Genomic DNA, 23,715 nt, shown 5'->3' on the forward strand with positions numbered 1-23,715 from the left:
AGGGCAACATAATGAATGAGGCATTCTTGTTATAGGCACACAATTCACTGATCTGCAGGACTGTAGAGATTTTAGTCCATTTAATCCGAATGGTTAATCCTGACACACCCAAAGAAATGTCATATCTTGTTAACTGTTTGGAATGGTCAAACGAGTTTCCAGTGGAGCTAATGAACTGTGATTTTCTGAGCATAGCAAAATATCCCAGTAAAATCATCGCCCACAAAGATAAGTCTTCATTGTTGTGAGGATCAAAATGATGAAACATGGCTTCCAAGTGCCAAGGCCATAAAGGTAAGCGTTGATTGACCAAGTGTGTACTCGTTTTCTCCAGACCGGTTAGTGTGAGTTTGACACTAGGAGCATAAAAATCTGTAGTGTCTATGCCAAGGATGGTAGACCAGGTCCTGACTCCGGAAATGTAGTTTCTGACTGACTGGACACTCTTAAAGTTCTCTGTTAGAAAGCATGCATAACGACTCAAAACTTCAGTGGTGGTTGGAAAATCCTTACAGTTTACTTCGTCACAGAAAAAAAGAGAGGTTCTCAACTGGCAGTGCATGTTTTTGTGTGTACCTGGTCGGAAAGCAGCATGCTGAGCTGCCTTCACTGCTGTACCTAGTGTTTTCCACTGTGAACCTGAAGTCAGAAAGAGTGATCAAGTGAAAAATGAACGTCTTTAATTCCAGATTCTACCAAAGCACAATCCTTGAACATGTCAAAAATGACGTTTGAAAGAGATATCATCTGTCCATCAAGATAAACAATCAGGGCCACGGTTTTCTTTTCCAGGGAGGTGTATTGCCTTGATTTATATTTTCTGGTTGGCACAAGTAAACCATATGTTACGAGCTATCGCAAGCATAACTGTATCTTTGCATTTTCCTGAGCCTAGCAGATCCACTGAAGCAGAATTGTCACAATGTATCAATAAGCGTTTCCGCTGCAGTTGATCAGACCAGCACTTAATGGCTATGTACACTGCCAACATTTCGCAAACACATATATGTTGGCCTAACAGTCTGTCAGGGAAACAGGCATGAAAGAAATGCACTTGGTCGTCGATGTTCATGATACCACGTATACCACCCAAAGTGGCATCCGCGGCAATGACGTGGTCACACCCACTCCATGAATGGTCTGGAATTATTGATACTCCATTGATGTCCTCCATGAATATTAAGAACCATCGCATGTCCTTCTGGGCCTCGTGAGATATGTTGATGTGGCAGAAGTTACTCTTCACACTGCGCAGTAAAGCCACCGATAAATAGCCTGGATGATCTGATTATGTCTGATATGTAAGCCAGCTTGCCAATCAGAGACTGTAACTGCCGTCTGGTACATGTTTTCTTGTACAACATTTTATGAAGCACTTGTTTGATTTCCACTAATTTTTCAGGAGGAATAGCTACTGTCATAGCCATAGTGTCAAATTTCTTGCCCAAAAATACCAACTGAGCGCTTGGGAAGGAGCATTTTTCCACTGCTGGCATCATCCCCATGTCAATGATGAGATTTTGCAAGACTCTAAAACCCTCCTCAGCTTTTGTGGTATCTTGCTATGTCATCAATGTGGTTGACTCCTTCATAACCTCTTTGTTCAAATATGTACATGAGGGCATTTGTAGTTCTCTGAGCTGCCATAGCGCCTGTCTGGATTCCAAAGGGCACCTTTGTGTCGAAATATAATTGTCCATTCCATGTGAAACCTAGCAGGTGATAATCTCCTGGGTCTACTGGTATCCAACGATAACACCGTTTGATATCAAGCAGCCTCTACCATGCTTGTTGATAAGGCGAATCAGATGATCAGCCGAATCAGATGATCAGTGGATGGATAGTGTAGTTTACAAGGGTCCCCTAGGAAACTGTCTTGAGGAATACCATCATTGACAGAAGAGTTGCCAGGAAAAGACAAGTCCATGACTGTTCTTCTCTCCAGAGAGTCTTTCTTAGGGACTGACATAAGAGGGGACAACATCATTTCACAACATAGAGGTTGCAGGCAAAGGGCCCATAATGGCTCCGTAGTGAAGTTCCTTCACAATGAAATCTTCTATATGTGCCTTGAAATTAATAACTGACCTATGATTCTGATGACTAGCCTTTGGTAAAGGAGGAGACAACTTCGTGTAGCCCACTGGCCATCCAAAAGTCATAAAATCTAAAACTTCGGTATCCCTAGATGCTTGATTGGCATTTTAGAAGATGCTAGTTGATGAAGATAGAGATTTTTCTGGGTTACATCTTCTTTTTATTCTTGAGTACAACATTTCAGGGCTTGTTCTGGCCCCATCATCAGGTAAACTGAACAGTAACTGTTAACTCTGGCCGTGACGTCACAATGCTTATGACGTCACAATGCTATGACGACGCAATACATGTGGTGGTCAATAGATACAGATGACATGGCTAATAGAATACATGTTATTTTGAATATATAAGATGTCATTTACTGCAAAATTGTGTAGCTACTGGTCTGCCTGTCTCACCAATGTAGATGTCACATTTCAGTTTATACACACAGCCTTTAGGGTTGGATATACCCCTTACCATGCCTTTAGGGTTGGATTGCACCCCTTACCATGCATTTGGGAGGTAGACACCCTGGTCCCTGTTTATTGCTGGTTTTGTGTGTTTGATGAAGATAGCCTCAATCAACTTGAGTTTACGCCAGTCACTGATGTTTTTTGAGGGGACTTCAGTTTCCCAGTCAATTTCATGATCGGGATTAATCATAATGTGTTCAGAAACTGCAGATTTCAGATCTGATTTGTCCACTGAAGTTTTACCAAATGGTAAGGGGTGCAATCACGCTATATCCAACCCTAAAGGCTGTGTGTATAAACTGAAATGTGACTGTGGTGACATCTACATTGGTGAGACAGGCAGACCAGTAGCTACACGTGTGAAAGAACACAAAACTTCAGTGGACAAATCAGATCTGAAATCTGCAGTTTCTGAACACATTATGATTAATCCTAACTGGCGTAAACGCAAGTTGATTGAGGCTATCTTCATCAAACGCACAAAACCAGCAATAAACAGGGACCAGGGTGTCTACCTCCCAAATGCATGGTACATAAAACAATAAGACAATACCCTACCTCGTCACTGTTCCCATGTATAAAGCATAATTTCTATGTATACACTGCTATTACTTTACATTCTATACATTTATAAATACGTCTCTGTACATTTCTAATTCAATCAACAATTTTGTATAAGTATCTGCACAGTTCTAAATTGATCCATTAATTTTGCAGTAAATGACATCTTATATATTCATAATAACATGTATTCTATTAGCCATGTCATCTGTATCTATTGACCACCACATGTATTGCGTCGTCATAGCATTGTGACGTCATAAGCATAGTGACGTCACGGCCAGAGTTAACAGTTACTGTTCCGTTTACCTGATGATGGGGCCAGAACAAGCCCTGAAACGTTGTATTCGGTATCCCTGTTATTGACAAGCTCTCTTCGGAGAAAGTTTATATTAATACTGGAGGCCACAGAGAGCCGCTTGCCTTTGCAATTTGGAAGTCATGAGTTGAAGATTTTAGCATGTAACTGAATGAAGTAATTATGAGCAATCATTAGGGTGTCCTTGATAGGTCATGTCATCTGAGCATTACTTGATGATTGATGATCAGAGTTTCTTCTGAACTGATTGGCCTGAGCATTCCTCTTATAAGGTGTGTTAACCTGCTTGCAGTGTTTAGCTGGATGATTCGCAGAAACCCCGCGACGTGTGAGGCATTGGCTGCAAATATGTTGTTCCAGATGCCCACGAGCATTCTTGTGCTCCCTGTCTTTTTTGCTGCATGCTCCCCTGGAAAGGGCCACAGTAGAGGGCAGGTTAGGGGTCCAAAAGTCTCCTGGCCTTTATATGTTCAAAGCTATCACTCCATGTGGCACGACCACTTTCAATCTCATGCAGTACATCTTGATGGAAACGCAAAACATTTGCCCACAGGAATTTCTCAACATAAAACATGCACTGTATGAGGTGGTTAGCTCTACTGTCTTTGTAGCATGAAAAGTTCAACATATTGGATTATGTGTGTTTCACTCTGATAATCTGGTACTGACAAGTTCATATACAAGGTATCCTCACTCCCAGAATATTCTTGTGGCCAAGCAACATCGAAAACTGCTTTATAACTTGCTGTGCGAGTGAAACCTGATTTAGGCTTCTTCCCTTTTATTCGTTTCAGTAAAGAATATCCAGACGTACCTGGTTGTTTGGCTGTTGAGTTTGGCTCTGGTGTCGTCGGAGGACGAATCAGTAGTTCTGTCTAATTCTAATAGTTGACGAGCTCTGCTATCCGCTCTGCTGACGGCAGTCTTGTCCTTCCTCAACGATGATAAGGTAACGGTTGACTGCTTTTTCCCCGTCAGCCGCACTGCTAAGATTTGTGACACTAACTCCCCGTTTTGACGTTCTAAAGCCTGGATCGTTTCATTTAAGTCCGAGACCAGTGCAGATTTCTGCGCGTCCTGAGGCAAAGGAAGACTATCCTGAAGTTCTCGTTTCACGGGAGCCGGAGTCTTCTGCCGCTGCAGCGAAGGAACTTTCGTCTACGAGGTAAAGGTTGTCTTCATTCTGTTTGCATAAGCGTCCGGAAGACCCGTCGTGTCCAGATAAAGCTTCTTTACAAGTGGAACACTTACGTTTCGAAGACATGAGTCCAAAGTTGATTATACCAAAACTTAAGAAATGAAAGTTATGAAAGACTCCGCACACGCATGGCAGGCGGGACGGAAAATAGAGGACGCATGTGTGGTAGAGGACAAGACAGACACTTCCGGTAGTTATGCAAATTAAATATCATGACACATGATTCTCTACAATTAGAGCGTTTTTAACAAATGTTTTCAAACGCACTAGGTGATCGACAGTACTTCTGTTTTACGGAAACCAAATTGTATGTCTGCTATAAGGTTATTTGTTTCCAAGTACCAAACAAGTCGATTATTTATCATTCGTCCACAGCTAGTTAGTGAAATTGGTCGATAATTGGACGGATCCGTATGGTCACGTCCAGGTTTAGGTATGGGGTACTACTATAGCGTCACACCATGAGGAAGGAAATTTCCCTGACGTCCAAATATCATCAAAAATATTTAAAAGAGTTTCTAGACAGGATTCCGGTAAATGTTTCAGGAGTTGATAATGTATGTTATCAGCTCCTGTAGCAGTATCGTGAGCTTGATCAAGAGCAGTATGGAGTTCATGAATAGAAAGTAGTTCATTATAGTCTTCCCATTATCTGAATTGAAGTTAAGAGGTTTCCTTTCTTGTTGTTTTGATATTGCTGGAATTTAGGCACATAATTAGAAGAGAAAGAATGTTTAGGAAGAGTTTCACCCAGATTGTTCGCAATATCAGATTTATCAGTAAGTAATTGATCTCCATGCTTAAGATGATGGACGCTAGATTTGGTACCTTTGCCTTTAATTTTCTGCACCATGTTCCATACTTTGGACATGGGTGTTCGAGAATTTATTTTGGACACATAATTTTGCCAAGATTGATGTTTATTCTGTTTAGTGGTACGCCGCCCTTCAGCATTTTAAAATTTAAAATTATGCTCCATAGGGTGGCAACGGAAATAACGTTCTGCTTTTTTCCTTGCCTTACAAGCTTGTTTGCATTTATCGTTGAACCGAGGTTTTCGAATATGTGGAATTGCAGAGGATTTTGGTATACACTCATCAGCCATGATGTTCAGTGCATCAGAAAAACATCTGACAGGATCAGGAACGTCAATAAAAAGTTCAGGTTTAAGTTTTTCAGTGTTTCCACAGTGTTTCATACAAAGCCAAGTCAGCTTTTTAAATTCCGCCTTGATGATGGAGGAACATCAGATGAAGTAACAGGATTTAGTATAGTAGGAAGATGGTCACTTCCACAGAGGTCATCGTGGACTGACCATTCAAATTCATTCAGTAATTCTGAATTTGTGACTGACAGGTCGAGAGCAGGATATGTTCCTGTACCAGGATGTAAATATGTGTTGGAACCATCATTATATATGAACAAATCATTATCGGAGCAGAACTCTTCCAATAGTTTGCCTTTAGCATTAGTAGTTGTTCCACCCCAGAGAGGGTTGTGGCCATTTAAATTCGCCATAATAATACAGGGTTTGGGTAACTGATCATATAAAGTTTGAAGATCAGTCTTCTGAAAGGTTGATGATGGTGAGATATATATAGAACATAATGTAAATGCAACGTGTAATGTAAGTCGCACTGCAACAGCTTGGAGATTAGTAGTAAATAAAACAGGGCTATGGATAACATTATGTTTAACTAGGATTGAAGATCCTCCAGTGGCCCCTTTCGCTCGGAGGCGAAAAACAATGATATGCCTTAAAAAGACGCAGGTCAATAGTATCTGTCTCTTTTAAATAGGTCTCCTGCAGACAGAATGCTGATGGTGTAAAATCCTGGACTAAAATGTGTAATTCATGGAAATTAGCCCTTAAACCCCTACAATTTCACTGTATAATAGGATTATAATAAACTATCTTTTGGGAGGTTTTATTGGGGATCCATATTTGTTGTATAATTTGATTTGATGTTCCGACCCTATTGAGGCTCTGCCACTGAGTTTTTCAGAGAATCTTGTTTCATATATTTGCCTTTAACGAGCTGTGTAGACTTTGATGTCGACTGAGATGATGAGTTGAGATCAGAGAATGTTTCACATTGGCTTTGAGACGTCCTGGGAACTGATTCTGTTGTTTGAGTAGATGTTGCAGGTGAGAATATCTGAGGAGATTCCGTTTTAACCCAGGTCAAGTTTGTCTGACAACTTGCAGATGACTTTGTGACTCCAGTGTTTGCTTCTGATAAAGGTCTGGTTACGGAAGCATAGCTGTCCTTATGTTCTGAGCTTTGGACAATTTTTTGGGCATTTGCAAAAGTGATGTTTTGGGTGAATTTTATCTTATTTATCTCAATTTGATATCTCCAAACAGGACAGTTTTTAGAGTAAGAGGGATGATCCCCTTCACAGTTGGTACATTTTTTGACATTACTGTCACAATCTTCTGTTGTATGTGTCTTTTCGCAACAGGTGGCACATACAACAGACAATGTGCAAGTATTTACACCATGACCGAACTTATGGCATTTGAAGCACCTTAGAGGGTTCGGAATGTACGTGTCAACATTGATGTTACAATATCCTGCCTTTAGAGATTTTGGAGCATTTGGTGATGAAAATGAATACAGATAGGTGTTTTATAACAGCGTCGTTTTTCTTGGTTGTGATACTTTTGACATAGAGAACGCCTTGATATTTCATCTCAGAGACGATGTCAAGTTCCGACATATCTGCAAACAATCTATCACGGTCTCTGATGATTCCCTTGCTCGTGTTTAGTGTTTTATGAGCCGTGACCTTGACCGGAACGCCGACAAACGAATCTGTACTCATAAGGTTGGTGGTTCGTTGCCGTTTTCCACACTCATCCAGCAAAGCACCGGAACGTAGCGTTTAATGTTTTTAACTTCATCGGCAATACCTTGAATGCCCTTAGATATGCCAAAAGGTTCAACTTTAATGGTGTCTTATCAACAGTTTCAATGACAAGAAATCGTAGCCAGTATTCAATGGACGTGGGCAGTGTTTGATCAGTATCAACTGGATCAGTGTCTAATTGACGTTTGGTTTTCTTATTGAGAGTTTCGTAAGCCATGGTTAAGTTTTTAATGATTCGTCATCCGAGCTCCCCACCCACCACGGAGTATCACAAGGACAATACTAAAACAAGCGGATCTCCAGCTTGCAGCACCAGGGATACCCGGATGATATACTTCGGCAGAAAAATAAAAAGATTAATAATTCCACCAGATTGGCCCATGAGCCACCGCCTTCTGGGCATACGACTCTAGGCAAAAACATACATGAAATTGTAAATTTGAAATTTGGAGTTAAAAATTCGCAAAGACTTAAAATATCACGTAATAATTTTCAAAAAAATATGTGCAATAGTACATAGTTGTAGCACACGGCTTGGCGTGACCAGCCGATTGATAGAATCGGGCCAGTTCTACCTCCCGTCTGGGTGAAGTAAGGGGCAAAGTGGTGTGTTGGACAAAAGGAACACGGATCCAGGCTCCCAGTGCCCTCAACCACCAGACTCTCGTCCTCTCAACCGACACAGGTGCGCAACCCACGACAAACGGGTTGGTGGACCAAATATACCCCGGGTCCACAGGGGGTCGAAGAGCTCTTGGTGTTACCCAGCACCCACCACGAGGAGGTGGCTCTTCACGGGTGCCTCGGGATAATGGTTATTATCATACAATGGATAAAGTCACCGGTTATGAAGTTCCAAGCGAGTTTGTTGTTATTTCTCAAGACTTGTAGACAACATACGTACTTTAGCATAAAAGCTTACTGAGAACTAGATGACTTAACGCAGTCAGCTGTGTTATCAGGAGAAAATTATGTCACCGGGCTTGTGACGTAACGTATTACTCCGCACATATTTGTGACGTCATAGACATTCCACGAAGTTTAGTTTCATGATTTGTGGCATTTGAAATCGCATTTTTTTATTTTTTATAGCAAAATGACATTTGCATGATAAATAGGTGATCACGCTCGTGTGTTTTGGGAAGGTTAATTTCCTGCATTAGGAATAATCAGTAAGCCAAGGCTCGCTAGATACAATGTTTATTCCTAATGCAGGATATTAACCATCCGAAAAACACACTCACGTGATAACCTATATTTATTTGCAGCGGCTCGCTCATTTCTGATAACTTGAGGGCGGTTTCATGGTAATTCTATCTATATCAGCTTTAATCAAGGTTACAGCATTCAAGGTCTCAGTAAAGCTTTCAAGACGTGTTCTGGTAGACATGTGGTGGAATTTTCCAAATTCGATGCATCAGTGACAATAATGATGTCCGATTCAAGTCCCTATTTTGACTATATTTTGTGTTCCCAAATTATTTCAGGTGAACATATGACCACATATGTTTATGACGTGTGCCACCGGTGGGGCAGGGTACGCTCACTATTTGATAGTGATTCATAAGCACATGCTCTGTCGTCGTATCACATGGTGACAATCACTGGATTGTCTGGTTCAAACACGATGTGTTTAAAAACAACATCATACATATATATTTCAATGTATTTCATTTGATGTTTTCCAGCTATACCTTGTGTAGCCAAAGCATGTGCAGCCTCCTTGGTCCGGTACTCCATGTCATGTCCCACACGCAGTACTGAAGTAGGACGGGCAACGCCCTCTGTAAAGCAAGAGATGAAAGTTCCAAGTATGGTTCCAGTATCTCTGTCACTCTTGTCCAGATCAGCTCACCGTTGATACCATAGCAACAGTGTAATTTTTTTTATTGTCAAATTTACAGAAAACACATTTTACGAGTTAAAGTATACATTTTCCAGATTCAAACATTTTTTAAAATGAATGGTGGAAGCCCGTATTCTGCTGGTTTCTTTTCTTTTTTATCTCGCGTTACATGCACAACATGTGAATTCTTTTTATTAATATGGGAAAGAAAGGAGAGACAAGGAAAGAGAGAAAAGGAAAGATGAAAGAGTGCAGCATCCGGCCTAGAAAATACTCACTATGTCAATTTGTTGGTTTAATCAATTTGAAAGAGACATAACCATTTTTGGGTCGAAATTTAATTCCGCTGAGGTATATCTTGTTTTATTGATATATTGCTTGATAATGATAAAAATGTGGTTCACTAATACACTTGCCTCAGGGTCCCCCAGTAAAAACTTTGTACTATCAATATTGAGGCGAGTGCCAGTCTTCAAATTGTACCAGTTTGCAAACTGAGAGATAAGATGCTTAGTATTCTCACATATAAAGAATAAGTGCTCGAGTGTTTCTATTTCTCTGCCACATAAAGTACAATTTTCATCCTGATTAATACCTATTTTACAAAGAAATGACTTCGTAAAGATTATTCTGTGCATTATATTACATTGAAAATTCCTAGCTTTATTCTCTATGGCAACAGCTTTAATCATTGTAAAACAGTCAGCAAGATCAGTAACGGCTAAAACACTATCGAGCTTAGATTCCCACTTGAGTTAAGATTATCCAATGATATTATGGGATTTTCACATAATTGTGAATAAACAAATTTACATTCAGCTGAGTTACATATTTGTTTAAGAATAGTAGAGTCAGCATCGGCTAATTCATCATAATGAGGTGTTGCCTTAGCAAGATTAAGGTATTGTTTAAATATGTACTTCAAGAATCTGAAATATAGGAGATATGTTTCATGAAGATTAAATTCTTCTCTATTATTAGAAAAGGTTTCATTTCACCAGCGTCTTCTATAATATCTCGCATATTTTTCATTCCTGTTTTAAAACATGAAACAAACAGACCTTTATCATATATAAATTCATAATTGGTAGACATATAAAGTTACTAATGCATTCAGCATGTGTTTCATTGGTACAAGTGTAACAATAACTTTCCTAACTAATTTTTAATATTTTTGGAGTAGGATAAAAGTTTTTCTCCTTGAAAGTTAAAAGATCAATGTCCCCCAAAAGGCGACAGTGTTTGAAATACTAAGTGCTGCCATAATCCCTTTGCTTTGAATAGTCTGCTGATGCATTTAATCTTCATATACTTATAGATATGATATCTATCATTTTCAAAACCCCATTTCATAGTCATTTATTAACATATTTCTTTTAATTTTATCACGTTTGCCGCCCCAGATAAACCTGAAAAGGATAGTATTCAAACGTTTAAAGGAGGGCTTAGATGGGTTGGGAAGCACCATGAACAGGTATGTAAAAGGGGATAATCTGCTATTTGATAATCATAATTCTGCCTCTCAAACTTAAAGATCTGTTTGACCATGAAAATAATATTTTTCTGATTTTTGAAAATTGTTCAAAGTTTAGTGAAATCATTTCACGTTAGTTAGTTGAAAAAGTAATACCCAGAATTTTGAATGGTTCTTTTGACCAACGAAGAGGTATATGCGGACAGAGTTGATCATTAGAATTTCGCTTGTAACCAAACCATATTGCTATGGTTTTATCACAGATGAGGTTTAAACCAGACACGGTAGCAAATTTTTAATAACATAGATCCTTCAAGTGTAAAATTGGTATCATGAAAATGAGGTATTCCATACCCTTTCTCTTAACTCCTTTTATGTTCTTATTTGTTCTAATTGCAATAGCTAGTAATTCGACACAAGCAACAAAGATGTACGGGGCGAACGGGTCACCTTGACGACAACCACCCCTAAAGTGACACACTCTGATAATGTACCAGAATTGGAAATAGATCTACAGCTTTTCCTTTGAAAAAGTTTAACCCAATTTCTAAGTACAGGGCCAAAGTTAAAGGCTTCCAACGTTTTGTCAATGAAGTCCCACTCAACTGTATCGAATGCTTTCTCAAAATCAGTTGCAACTAAAAGACCTGGTACTTCACGTTCTTCACAATAATGCATTAGATCATACAGTATGGTAGTAATTTCCTCAATAAATCTTTTTTTTTAAAATAAACAAACCTGTTTGCGTTTCACTTATTATACCAGGAAAGACTTCTTTAAGACGTGAAGCAATTGCAGCGGGTGTAACTTTATAGTCTACGTTTAAAAGTGAGTGAGTCAGTAAGTGAGTTGGGTTTTACGTCGCTTTTAGCAATATTCCAGCAATATCACGACGGGGACACCAGAAATGGGCTTCACACATTGTGTCCATGTTGGGAATCGAACCCGGGTCTTCGACGTGACGAGCCAACGCTTTAACCATTAGGCTACCCCACCGCCCCTCTACGTTTAAAAGACTAATTGGTCGCTAGTTTTTCAAGTAGCGTCTATCGCGTGAGTCTCTAGGTATACATGTGATTATACCTTGCCTTTGGAAATCCGACAAAATTCACGTTTTGTATGAATATGTAATAGATCGCCACAGAATTACACCTATGTCTTTCAAGAAAACTTTATGAAATTGTGCACTAAAACCGTCGGAACCAGTACTTTTCTGTTCTTCATATTTTTAAATGCTCGTGCACATTCATCAAGCGTGAGTTCAGTTTCACAAAGTTCGCGATTATCATTTGTAAGTTAAACATCGATATCTATGTCATTTTGCCAGTAACTTGCACGTTTACTTGTGTACAAATTATTATAAAATTGGAAGATTCTCTTAATATGTCTTCCTTTTTGTCAAAACTGCGCTTGGCGTTAAAAGTTCACCCATAGTTTTATTGATATAATTTCTCTTTTCCAAATTCATAAAGTATTCCGTATTTTTTCTCCCTCTTCTTCGTACCATCTTGCTTTACTCCGAAATATATAAGCCCTTTTACTTTAGCAGTTCTAATATTTTCAAGTTTTTCCTTTTTGAAGCATAAATCTATATTTTCATCACTACTTAATATTGAAAATCTGGCTTCCATTTCATATATTTCACGTTTCAGCGTTACCCTACAGTTTTATTTCTTATATTCATTTTAAGTATATCAAATAATAATTGATCATTCACTGATAATTCGATACTTTCTAAGTTCTCCAAGTCTCCAGAGACATAGTATTCAAATACAGTGTCGCATATAGTTTATTTAACAAGATGGACATAGTCACGGACATAGAGTAGGGACGAATTGAATTTCCAGTAACCCGGTCCACGCTGTGGGGGACTCGGCGCAAGCTCAAGTGAAACGATAGAATGATCGGACCTGTAACTCACATCTATGGACGCGCGCTTGACAAGAGACATTACTTCTTCAGAGACAAGGAAACAGTCCAGTCTGCTTTGTTTAATGTCGTTGCCTTGTCGCCATGTATATTGTTGTTTATCTGGGTTAAACATTCTCCACGGATCAACCAACCCTAGCTTAGTTTTTATTTCATTTTCTCAAATGCCCCAGTATTATTTCTGTGCTTTATATTATAGGTATCTAAGTAATAATCTTGAACTAATAGCCCCGGGTAATTGTTCTCATTCCGAGAAGAGGTCTTGGAAGAAATCTGGCGAATCTTTATTTGGTCCGTATATATTTGTTACCGAAAATCGAATATTTTCTATTGTAATGTCAAGTATAACAAAGCGACCATTGTCATCTGAAATTGTTTTATGAACTTCATATTCAAAAATTATCTTTAATCAAAATTAATGTTCCCGCACTGTTACTTGTTCTATGTGAGAAAAAACGTCTACAACCCCATTCAGCTGCCCATGGGCGTTCTTTTTCTAAAGTACTATGTGTGTCTCTTGAAGAAATATAATAGAAGATATTCTCTTTCTTAGGACACTGAAAATTTCAGAGTATATATACTCGGTACGAGTGATTACGCAAATATGCCCTGAATTGAAATAATGTTTCACAGTGCCTCGCCAAGACTCGGCACTGTTAACATTATTTTAACGATGACATATTTCTCGTAATTACTCGTACCTCGTTGGTTATTCTATTTTATTACCCATACTGTAATTTTTTAAAAACACCACGAAATAAAAACAACCCGTAGACGGGATTTGTGACCTCAAACAGCTGATTCGCATTCTTGTGCATATTAAACCTAACTTCTCGAAAGAAGCAATAATATACCAATTTGTGTTTGAATCTGAAATTCAACATGAAAAACCTGAGAATTTATCTATGTAATGCACATAATAGCTTGCGTTCATTAGCTTCCGTCATGCTCACACCTCTGGTATCCCAGCTGGCTACAACGTGTGGAACCTATTTCCCTGGTTTGTCAGCCGTTGTTTATCCTGAACAGTGTTAAATGTCACGGTTACCTAACCTCCCACAACCGCTTACCTGTCTCTTTTGGTCGTCCAAATGTGAATAATCTCTTCAAAGCACCTTTCATCTTGTCACCGCGGTTTACGTCAGGCTTCTGACTTCTCCGGATAATTGAACTCTTATTCGAGGATGCCAGACTGCTTCTCGCAGTGCCAAACCCACTGTCCGCAGTAGAAACAGACATCCGGTCAAATAAGGACTCCAGGTCCTCTATTCTCTGTGGGTGCAAACAGAGCAAAATAAGGAGTTAATATATACGTTGTAGCAGTATCACGAGTGATGAACGATCTGATGTACCCTCTGTGTTGCCGTGTAGTTTGATCAGTTAGGGGAGGTGTACATGCAACACAGAGGGTACATCAGACCGTTTACCCCAAGTGATGAGGCTTCAAAGAATTCATCTCACCGTCATGGCTACCGCTTGTTTTATCTTACCGTGGTCACTGAGCTGTCTGTGAAAACACTGCTGTGCAAGGAATGTCAGGCAGTTCCAATTCAAGATATTGATGTAATTCTCTCACAATACTAACTCGAGGAAACGAAGCCAATATTAAGATGAAGCATTAACCATAATTGTTTGCAATATTAAAATGCAAAAGAAATTACGTCTCACAAAACGTTTGCACCTTAACGGCTGTTAGAGCAAAGGAATCTGAAACTCATGTGACGGAGAAAATAATTTTCTAACAATGACACTGACATTCTGAATTTTGCAATTTTCAAAGGTGGGATTTTCTTTTGTCGTTCTTAGAGCGCATTGATTGTTTAGGAGCGAAATCTCGCAGAATATGACATCGTGGTAAAGTTCTGCAAGCGCGTTGCTTCTCTCTTGGTGTGTTTCGACAGAAGTCTCCCCGGCGTTGATCACTATTTGACTGATTTCTGTGCGTTAGACGTGGTGGTGGTGTTAAACATGGACAGAAGAAGGATGCATTGCATGGGATATAGGATGGCTAATTTGCAGGCGTTCCTTGTTGAATACCTGCTGATACCCTTTGGGAACGATGACGCACCTCATGATTTTGGCACTCGATAAGTTATCGGGTCGTGGCACCAGTAGTATGGATATAGTAATTTGTGTAAAAGTGGACCGAACCGAACAAATGAAGTTAATGTAGTCTGTCTGTTTTCCTGACTGGCTTGCTACAATACCAGGTAGAATCCTGTCACACAAATCGTCTCAGAAACCATCTTATAGATTCAGCTTAGGTATGTCAATGGAGAGAAATCTCACCAGAAAACATGCTGAAGTATCACAAATCTCAGTAGAACCAGAATGATGCCCGTTATTATTCTTTCGTCAGACAGTTTTATATATAAATTTCTTTACCGTGTGGTATCTTGCAAGACGAAAGATGGATCAAATGAAGATTGTTCGATCAATATATTGTTTTCTTGATAATATCATCAGATTTACATGTATTTACGTCCTATGTTGTTTAACAATACCGTGGTTTGGTGGATACAGCATCTGGCTGGAGAATGTAACCTTGGTGGTCTGGTTTCTAGGCCGCAATACGTTAGAGGATGCTGTAAGCCTTCTGTACAAGCAGCCTAACACACCATCCATGAACGTCGCTATATCATTGGCATAAACCCAAAGCAACATGAGGTGAGGTGAAATGGGGTTTAACGTCGTACTTGAGAATATTTCGCTCATATGACGACGTGCATGCGTGTGTATGTTTATGTGCGGCTGCTTGTACTAGCCCAGACTGAAGCTGGTTTTATAGTACTAGTCCACTGAGATACCATGAGGCAGTGAAGCATGAATATCCCACTCAGACAAATTATACTGACTCCGAGCCGACCAGTCCTCGATGAACCCATTAGTGCCGAGCGCCAGGCAGGGACCAACAAGTACCATATTTTAACGTCTTTTGGTATGACGCGGTCGGGGTACGAACCCGCGACCTTCCGCTCTTCGGGCGGACGCTCTAACCACTACACCACGGAGGCGGTGCCCTAAACAACATTAAACTGTATTTAAGTACATTAAACCTCAACAATATAAAACTGATCAAAAGTCACCTTCCTCAGTCGGATATTTTCTTCCTCAATACTGACGATGTTACCTGAGAAATAAAACAGTAATATTATAAAGATGTATGACCTGAATAAATTGCACGCGGTGCACGTTCAAACAGACGTAAAAAAAGAGTAATAATTAATGCAGTTGGTATAAGCAATCACCAAACAGTACAATGTCTCATTGAGAAAAAATAGAGAGAGGAAGAGACTAAGTTACTCGAATGTTTGGCAAATCAAAACTGTAATTTCTCGACAGCGAGACAAGTACTTTCAAATGGTTGGGGTTACAAAGAGATTAGGATGGAAGGCCTGATCACAAGACACCTGGACCAGTTTGTAACTGCGCTATGTTTTATGTTCACATTTTCACCCGTTATCAATGAATAAATCCGACCAATAACAGTAAGGTATTTTTACATTGGCCGTTACAACCGACTCGATGCAGCAATGACGTCACACGTTGTTTTTCACATCAAAGTTTTGTCATTGGCCATTCTTGGGCATGATGGTATCACACATGACACCCGAACTGATTTGGTTATTGGGAATGGAAACTATCCCTTTCGTTATGAAAATCTTCATAAATTTTGAATTGCAAGATGACAATACCAGAGACCATCATGGACAGTTCGACAAGAAAGCACACAGACATTGACAGTACGGCAGAGATTCAGCTGTTGGACCAGCTTCAGGAAGATCTGCAGCCGGAATCCAGGTGTGGTGTATATTTTGCTTAAACATGGTGGACATACCAAATACTGTTAGACACTCACAAAATTAACATTTATTTCCCTAATTTGTTGTTAGTAATATATATGTTTTAGTTGTTCCATTCACAAACGACCGTTAGAATACTTGTATACACTGTTATTTTTAATCGTTAAATTGTAGAGTTTTTAACATTTTCCACGGACATCTAAGAAACTAATGTACCTTCCCATTCAGTATAATATCTATCTGTCTTGTATAGCTGGAATATTGATGAGTGCGGCGTAAAACTAAACTCACTCACTCTGTCTTTTCAATATCTCATAGAGTATTCTTCATGTAGCTGGGTAATCACCAATTACTGTCAATGTGCTCAACTTAGACAATCATCAGTCAGGGCAATGTCAAACTGAGCAATGAAATAATATTCAAGACTTCACTGTTATCTGCACTGTATTAATGATGGTTACAGTCAGAAAGTATAACATATAAGAACTACTATGACCACATGGACATGCGGCCATTATTAACATAAAAGCCGTGTGCTTGGTTAAAGGAAAACGAAAAGTCAATTCATCATAGAAGTACTGTACATCTTTCAAAGGTCGGCATCATAACTTTTTAGCCCCCGGGTTAACTTCCATACCTACTATCATCTAATCCACCCTCACACTTTTGTCCCCACCTTATGTACCCAACAGATCAGCACTCTGTATCTACTGCAGCAAATACACGTATTGACATGACAAGCTTGATGTCAAGCTTCCAGCTTACCTGGCTCTTGTTCAGCCAATTTGTGTGTAGCCCCTGAGGTTGATTGTTCCCCTTCATTTCCAACATGTCGTACAGGAGTTGGGCAAGCAACGTCATCTGCAATGCAACAGTTAAATAGAACTCCGTGTAGTCCCAGTGTCCCTTTGTATCCCCATAACATTCTTTATCTTACATTCATGTAAAATGCTTTTAATTTTATTGGTCAATGACACATTAACAAGTTTCGGTGTCAGCCCTCCCAGGAGAGTGACAACTGGAAAAATTATATTACCGGCTGCCATAGTAACCGTCAAAATCTCCGCCCAGAAGTTGTATCGCTAACAATCGTATGGCGTCATAATATGACGCATGCGTGCCGGAGTTCGAAAACCATTCGATTAGCTTTTTGAGTTCACTATGTAGACATTTATTTTACCGACTTTCACTGCTTTATTGAAACTATTTTATACATTGAATCGTTTGCACGCTCAATTTTAAAAACAATTAACCATTTTATAGCAGTTTTAAGATTGTCATAATATAATTTCACTGATTTTAAAAATCGAGTCGAAAGACAGACGCCATTTTGTTTACGCGTCATATAGTAAGTAGCGATCTTCAAAATAAATAAAATGTTAATTTTGTACTTTTGTATGTTTCTCCCATGGGTAATAGGGTCTGATGTATGCCTCTTTGTAACAGTGTTATCCCTCGCCTCGATCTCGGGTAACACTGTTACAAAGAGGCGTACATCAGACTTTATCTTACCTCACACATAAATGTCGCTTTCTGATTAGCTAAGCTTCTATTATTTTCAATGTACCCGGCTTACAAGCGAGGGTACATTGTAATGTACTCCACTGTCAATGGCAACCCATTTGGTACTTCATGGCAGTAATTCTTTATCTCGAATAACATTGAATCGCGTATGATGTGTGCTGAAATTACCGATGTTTTGCGAATGCAAATCGATGGAAGGGAGATAACTCTAAGTCTATTTTTCTTGTCAGCAAAATCTAGCGATGGCTACTAAAGGATTTATACCCGTACTTCAAACAATTCAAAATTAACAATAAGGTGTTCGGTAAGATAAATACATTGTTCACTGGTCCCTCGGGGTCCATGGGTTGATGTACCCTCGATGTTTGTTTATGTTCATAACAGAAACAAACATCGCGGGTACTATCAACCCATGCCTCGTGACCACTGGACAACTTATAGTATTACCCTCAGTGAAGAATACAACTTATAATGATTGCAAGGACCTGTATGGTGCAACAGTGTCACTTTAACACAATGTTCCAGTCCCCTATCCTCTCTTTCATATCTTAGTTTTCTAATTAGTTCCATCCTTACGTTTCCTTCGCACCTTCACCCGCACACTTCTCACCAGATGTATGCAAAATTGATAGTTAATGTCTTCTTGTAAGTTCAATGTTAACATTCAACTCTCTATTCACAGAGAAAGAAACGACTAGTCCACTAGTAACCTAAGGGCGTATGACATATACGGTAAAACCATTTTGTATATGCACAAACATAATGAATGATAGGGATTCGTACCTCTGAATGTCAGAGTTTTAGATGCATGCTGGCCTTTCAGTCAGAGGAACTAAACTATATGTAGCTAACTATATGTCGCTTCGTGACAGAAACAATAACGGAGTATGTCAATATATAGGACTGGCTGTAACACAATTTATAGACAGATTGTTCATAATGGACTGAAAAATCCATATGAGTTGCTACAGGATATTGAAATGCAAACTGTAACCGATCATTTGGTTGCACTTGGATTCCGGATACTCTTCCCGTACCCGTGTGTGCGTACCAACCCGCGAAGATAGTCCAGTGTGGGGGTCTGTCTGTAAGCACCATGCAACGGTCTGGACATTTCGATAGATTCTCCCACTGCTTTGCCGGTGGTGATACGACGAATATGTTTTCTCTCGGGAATAGCACCAGTGCTTCGTCTACCAAATCGTCGGCCATTGCAGCCTTGGTCCTGTGCACGTACAAAGAGACCACTATGCGAGTACAACCTCTAGCCTGGACGTCCCGATGGAGAGAAAGGTTTTCCGCAGGTGTTCGTTGGAACAATCCGGCGTAGTAGCCACCCGATGTGCTCTTGCACTTCAAAATTGGAAACCACTTTGTTGTAGATTTTCGTTCGCGTATTGGTATAGCCATTCCAGGTTCCAATCCAAGTACAGATCTGGTTGACCAAACTACCCGTATTGTCTAGAATGGTGGGTCCTTCACAGTCCATGGCGGTTGTGAGGTCTCGGTGTCTGTTTTGGAGGTTTTCCACGAGAATCTTGTATTCGCTCCATGGGTATTTCCGAGACATTTTACTACGATTATTCTGAATCTCTTGTCGTCCACATGTAGGGATTTCCATTGCGTCTTCGCTGCAGAATGGGTTTCTTTCTCGATTCTTTGTACAGTGCTCTGTGTTTGCAGAGTGGGCATCCATGGCATATTGCAGCGTATGCACAATTTTATTTTGCACGTAGCCCTCCTCTTGCTCGAAATATTCGTGTACGGCACTTTCGCTAAGTTGAAAACAACAATGCATGCCATTCCTTTTTCTCCAATGGTGCAATACACGGCTCGTTTTCTATAGATGCAGTCTTTCTGTCGAAGATAGATACGTAGATATTGTCCACGAATGTAGGTAGACCTTCCAGAGGTTGGAGATTTGTTTTGCCAAGATTGCTCGTGTAGACTATCTGGATGGCAATGTCCAGTAGAAGATTGCTTCCCATGGTATTTTCCAATAGGAGGAGGTATGCCGCCGCTATTTTGGCTCGCAAGCCCATATTGCTGTTTGGTTCCATAGTATTTTGGTTGCCGAAACTCACTGGTGCCCTACAGATCTTAAGGCTCCTGTAAACTACCCCATGCTCATTAAAAGTGAATATTTCCAAAACTATTCAACCGACTTTTTGTGGAAATTTTGCATGGACGGCGAATGATAGTTTGCCTTTATCTACACGTATTTTTACCCCCGTTAGAGGCCGGGGTTTGCCAAAATATCGCTTATCAGGGACCTGAGCCCTGTCTCTTCTTCAGCCTCGTCCTCTTTGTTGATGTTGTTTTTCTGACATGGTTTTCTTGACTATGACTTGTCTCGTTCGGCAAAATGTCTCAGGAGGAATCTGAAGACATTAATGTATTTCTTCACGGTACACACGTCGGTATGTGCGCAGAAGACGGTGGTACGTGTATTTTAGATCTACTCTTACAGTACACACAGGTAAATAAACCCTGATCATCTTCACCGTTGGCGTCCACAGGTAGCAGGCCGAGGCACTGTGGAGGAGCTCTCAGTCCAACGTCTCAACTGAAGTCATGCACATACGCAACAGCCCCAAAACCATGTTGACACGACCCTGTCTGCTCTTGTGGTATTTAAGTACCTTCAACACATGCTATACCTTTTCTCAGCTTTGGAGTAGATGGCTGGAGAAAGTAGGTCGGACTGTCGGTATTTTTGAAACACGGCTGCATTCAGCGTGTTATGTACAATTCAGGGTGATGTGACAACCTCGTCATTGCGCGCATCATCATATCAACTGTACTTTGTTTCTTGAAAGGTTTCGTAAATTCCTCTGGCAACACTGTTAACAACACAAGTGCACACAGCTTAAAAGGAAAATCAGAAGCTTAGGACGCTATCTGAAATATGGCAAATTACCAAGCACATATTTCACACATTTGTGATAGAGAGAGCATACCATGGGGCCTTGATACACTTGAGTTTTCATGAACAGCTGGGCTTCATAAATACATGCTAGTATTATAAGCATTCTTTCAGATATTGAAGAGCAATATGGAAGAAGGCATTCTGAACTGTAAATGATTCACTATTACACAAACATCTCCTTCATACACTGCAGCTTTATTCACGTGATGAGTCACTCAGGACGTGTTAGACGTGTTAAAACATGTCCCAAGACATAGGGTACGAGTGTGATCAAGTAGTCTACAGGTGAATGCGATGTCGGCATGGCTACAATTCCTGAACCTTTGCTGACCTATGACATCATGCAGTCATTTGCATATTCATGAGTTTTCATGCATATTGTCTTGCCTTATAATGACATAGCTACGAACCTCACTGACCTTTTACGTCATGCAATCATTTGCATATTCATGAGTTTTCTTGCCTTATTGTGATCAGGCGGTTGGATAGTATAGTGGCTAAAGCATTAGCTCGTCACGCCGAAGACCGGGTTCGTGTCCCCACATGGGCACATTCTGGTGTAACCTGCCGTGATATTGCTGGAATATTGCTAAAAGCGGCGTGAAATTAAATTCACTCACTCACTCAATTATTACGATCACATGACTTGGATGAGCCAGTCAGCATCTGATCCCCAAAGTTGTGTCTGAGCACCCTCACTATACTACCTACCATATAATATATAAGCATAAATATAAACATGTACAAGAAAGTCAAAATTAGAGCGTTGTTATAGATGCCTCTCTTTCAAAATCATTGAAAAGATTTTCACATGCCCATCGTATGATGCGTGAAAACAGGCATATAATCACAATGTATTCCTGTAAATATGTCCATCACTGCTCCTATTTTTCATTACGATGTGTTTAATTATTTTCCCATGTGTATGTAATAACACCTTGATCTTTGAAGTCCTGTTACATTTACCAGTGCATGTATTTATAGATCGAAACTACAGATGATAACATTTTCTCTGATACATACATTCAGGCATTTCTAATTTTTCACACCAATAAATATGCCATCGTTTAAACAAACAACATTATACATTTTTTTTTTAAAAGGTTCCATCTTTAGAGCAAATATCGTGAATAGCGGATGCATGCAAACCCTTTTTGCAAAACCACTGTTATTACTGATTTTAATGATCCATCCATATGATTTTCACAAACAGTTTTCCCTTTAGACCAAATGGAATTTGTTTCTGGGGATAGTCAAGATTCAATATAATTTTGTTCTGACTGTCTACAGTATTAACTGATGGATAGATCAAAAGAATAACAGGGGCATATGGCTGATTGATTTTCTGATTACAGATTCAATTTTCTTGTAAATATCAATACCCCAAATCGCAGAAACATGTAAAAGAATAGGCAGAACTTTAGTAATGAATATCCTGAAAAATACATTATAGATATGGAATAGGCTTCAGACTTACAAGAGTTTTAAAACAGTGAACAGTGCAAGTTTAGCCTGTGCAGCAGCATTAGTAATATGACTTTTCCATGACAGGTTACTTGAAACAACAACATCAAATACCTGTTCAATGGAGCACGCATTAGCCATTTATCTCAATAATACTACTTTTTCAAACCTAGAAAGAATACCGCCGCCTTTAAATAAACACATTTACAGTTAAGCCATAGATATTAGAACACTCTGTCAAGACACTGATTCCCTTCTGGGCTCAGAACTAATGTCGGACCCCTGACATTACATAAAACATCTCTGAACAGTGATTGTCAAATTTAACTCTATCATAAATAGCTTGAATGGAATTATATAGTTTTCGGTGTAACACCATTATGACTTAAATTGAGTTAATGAGTTTTAGTCATATTGGAAGTATTTCAGCAATATCGTGACTAAAACAAGTAAAATATTCATGATACATAAAATTCGAATATTGAAAACTGCATCAGAAATAATGCAAAAGATGACATTAAACTGATACATTGTGATGCAACTGTAAAGCCTTCGTTCTCTCAATCGGACTATTTTATTTGTCCGGTCAAGTAGTAATTGACATGCTCTTCATGGGGAGGGCAGTTTTCCTGGAAGGCAGTGTAAGAATTAATACGGTCAGGTCGCACTAAGAAACATTTATGCATTTGCTTATATTCAAACTTAGAGAATTACACAGTAGCTATTCCTACCTGTATCGACGGCTTCTCCAACCATAACGAATGTCATCACATTCTCGTCAGACTGGTACGGACTGGACCCAACTGAGGTGTCACTGCTGTTGTCGGACATGTTGCTGCACTCTGGAGTCAGTACCGTTGCTCATGGTGGTGCTGCTAGTGGTGCTGCTGCTTGAGTAGAGCTGGTGGTGCTACTTGAGTACAGCTGGTGGTGCTACTTGAGTACAGCTGGTGGTGCTGAAGTACAGCTAGTGGTGCTGTTTGAGGACAGCTGGTGGTGCTACTTGGGTACAGCTGGTGGTGCTGCTTGAGTACAGCTGTTGGTGCTACTTGGGGTACAGCTGGTGGTGCTGCTTGAGTACAGCTGTTGGTGCTACTTGGGTACAGCTGGTGGTGCTGCTGAAGAGTACAGCTGGTGGTGCTGAAGTACAGGTGGTGGTGCTGCTTGAGTACAGCTGTTGGTGCTGCTTGAGTACAGCTGGTGGTGCTTCTTGAGAACAGCTGGTGGTGCTGCTTGAGTACA

The 23,715-nt window shown here is 39.8% G+C and overlaps 1 protein-coding gene across 1 annotated transcript; it reads right to left on the bottom strand.

Annotated features, from left to right (window-relative positions):
- On the bottom strand, nt 1–23,334 carry LOC124266709 (the record flags this gene model as incomplete). The annotated part of the gene is made up of 6 exons (XM_046701506.1): nt 23,205–23,334; nt 17,322–17,417; nt 15,840–15,883; nt 13,824–14,025; nt 9,199–9,288; nt 1–639 (listed from the first exon to the last, which is right to left on the bottom strand). Coding segments are annotated over exons 1-6 (1,171 nt in total), but the record flags the coding sequence as incomplete, so codon positions are not given.
- Between the last annotated feature and the right edge of the window lie 381 nt (nt 23,335–23,715).

Source organism: Haliotis rubra, unplaced genomic scaffold (assembly GCF_003918875.1).
Source record: "Haliotis rubra isolate DU_JTF1 unplaced genomic scaffold, ASM391887v1 Scf1273, whole genome shotgun sequence".
NCBI lineage: Eukaryota > Metazoa > Mollusca > Gastropoda > Lepetellida > Haliotidae > Haliotis > Haliotis rubra.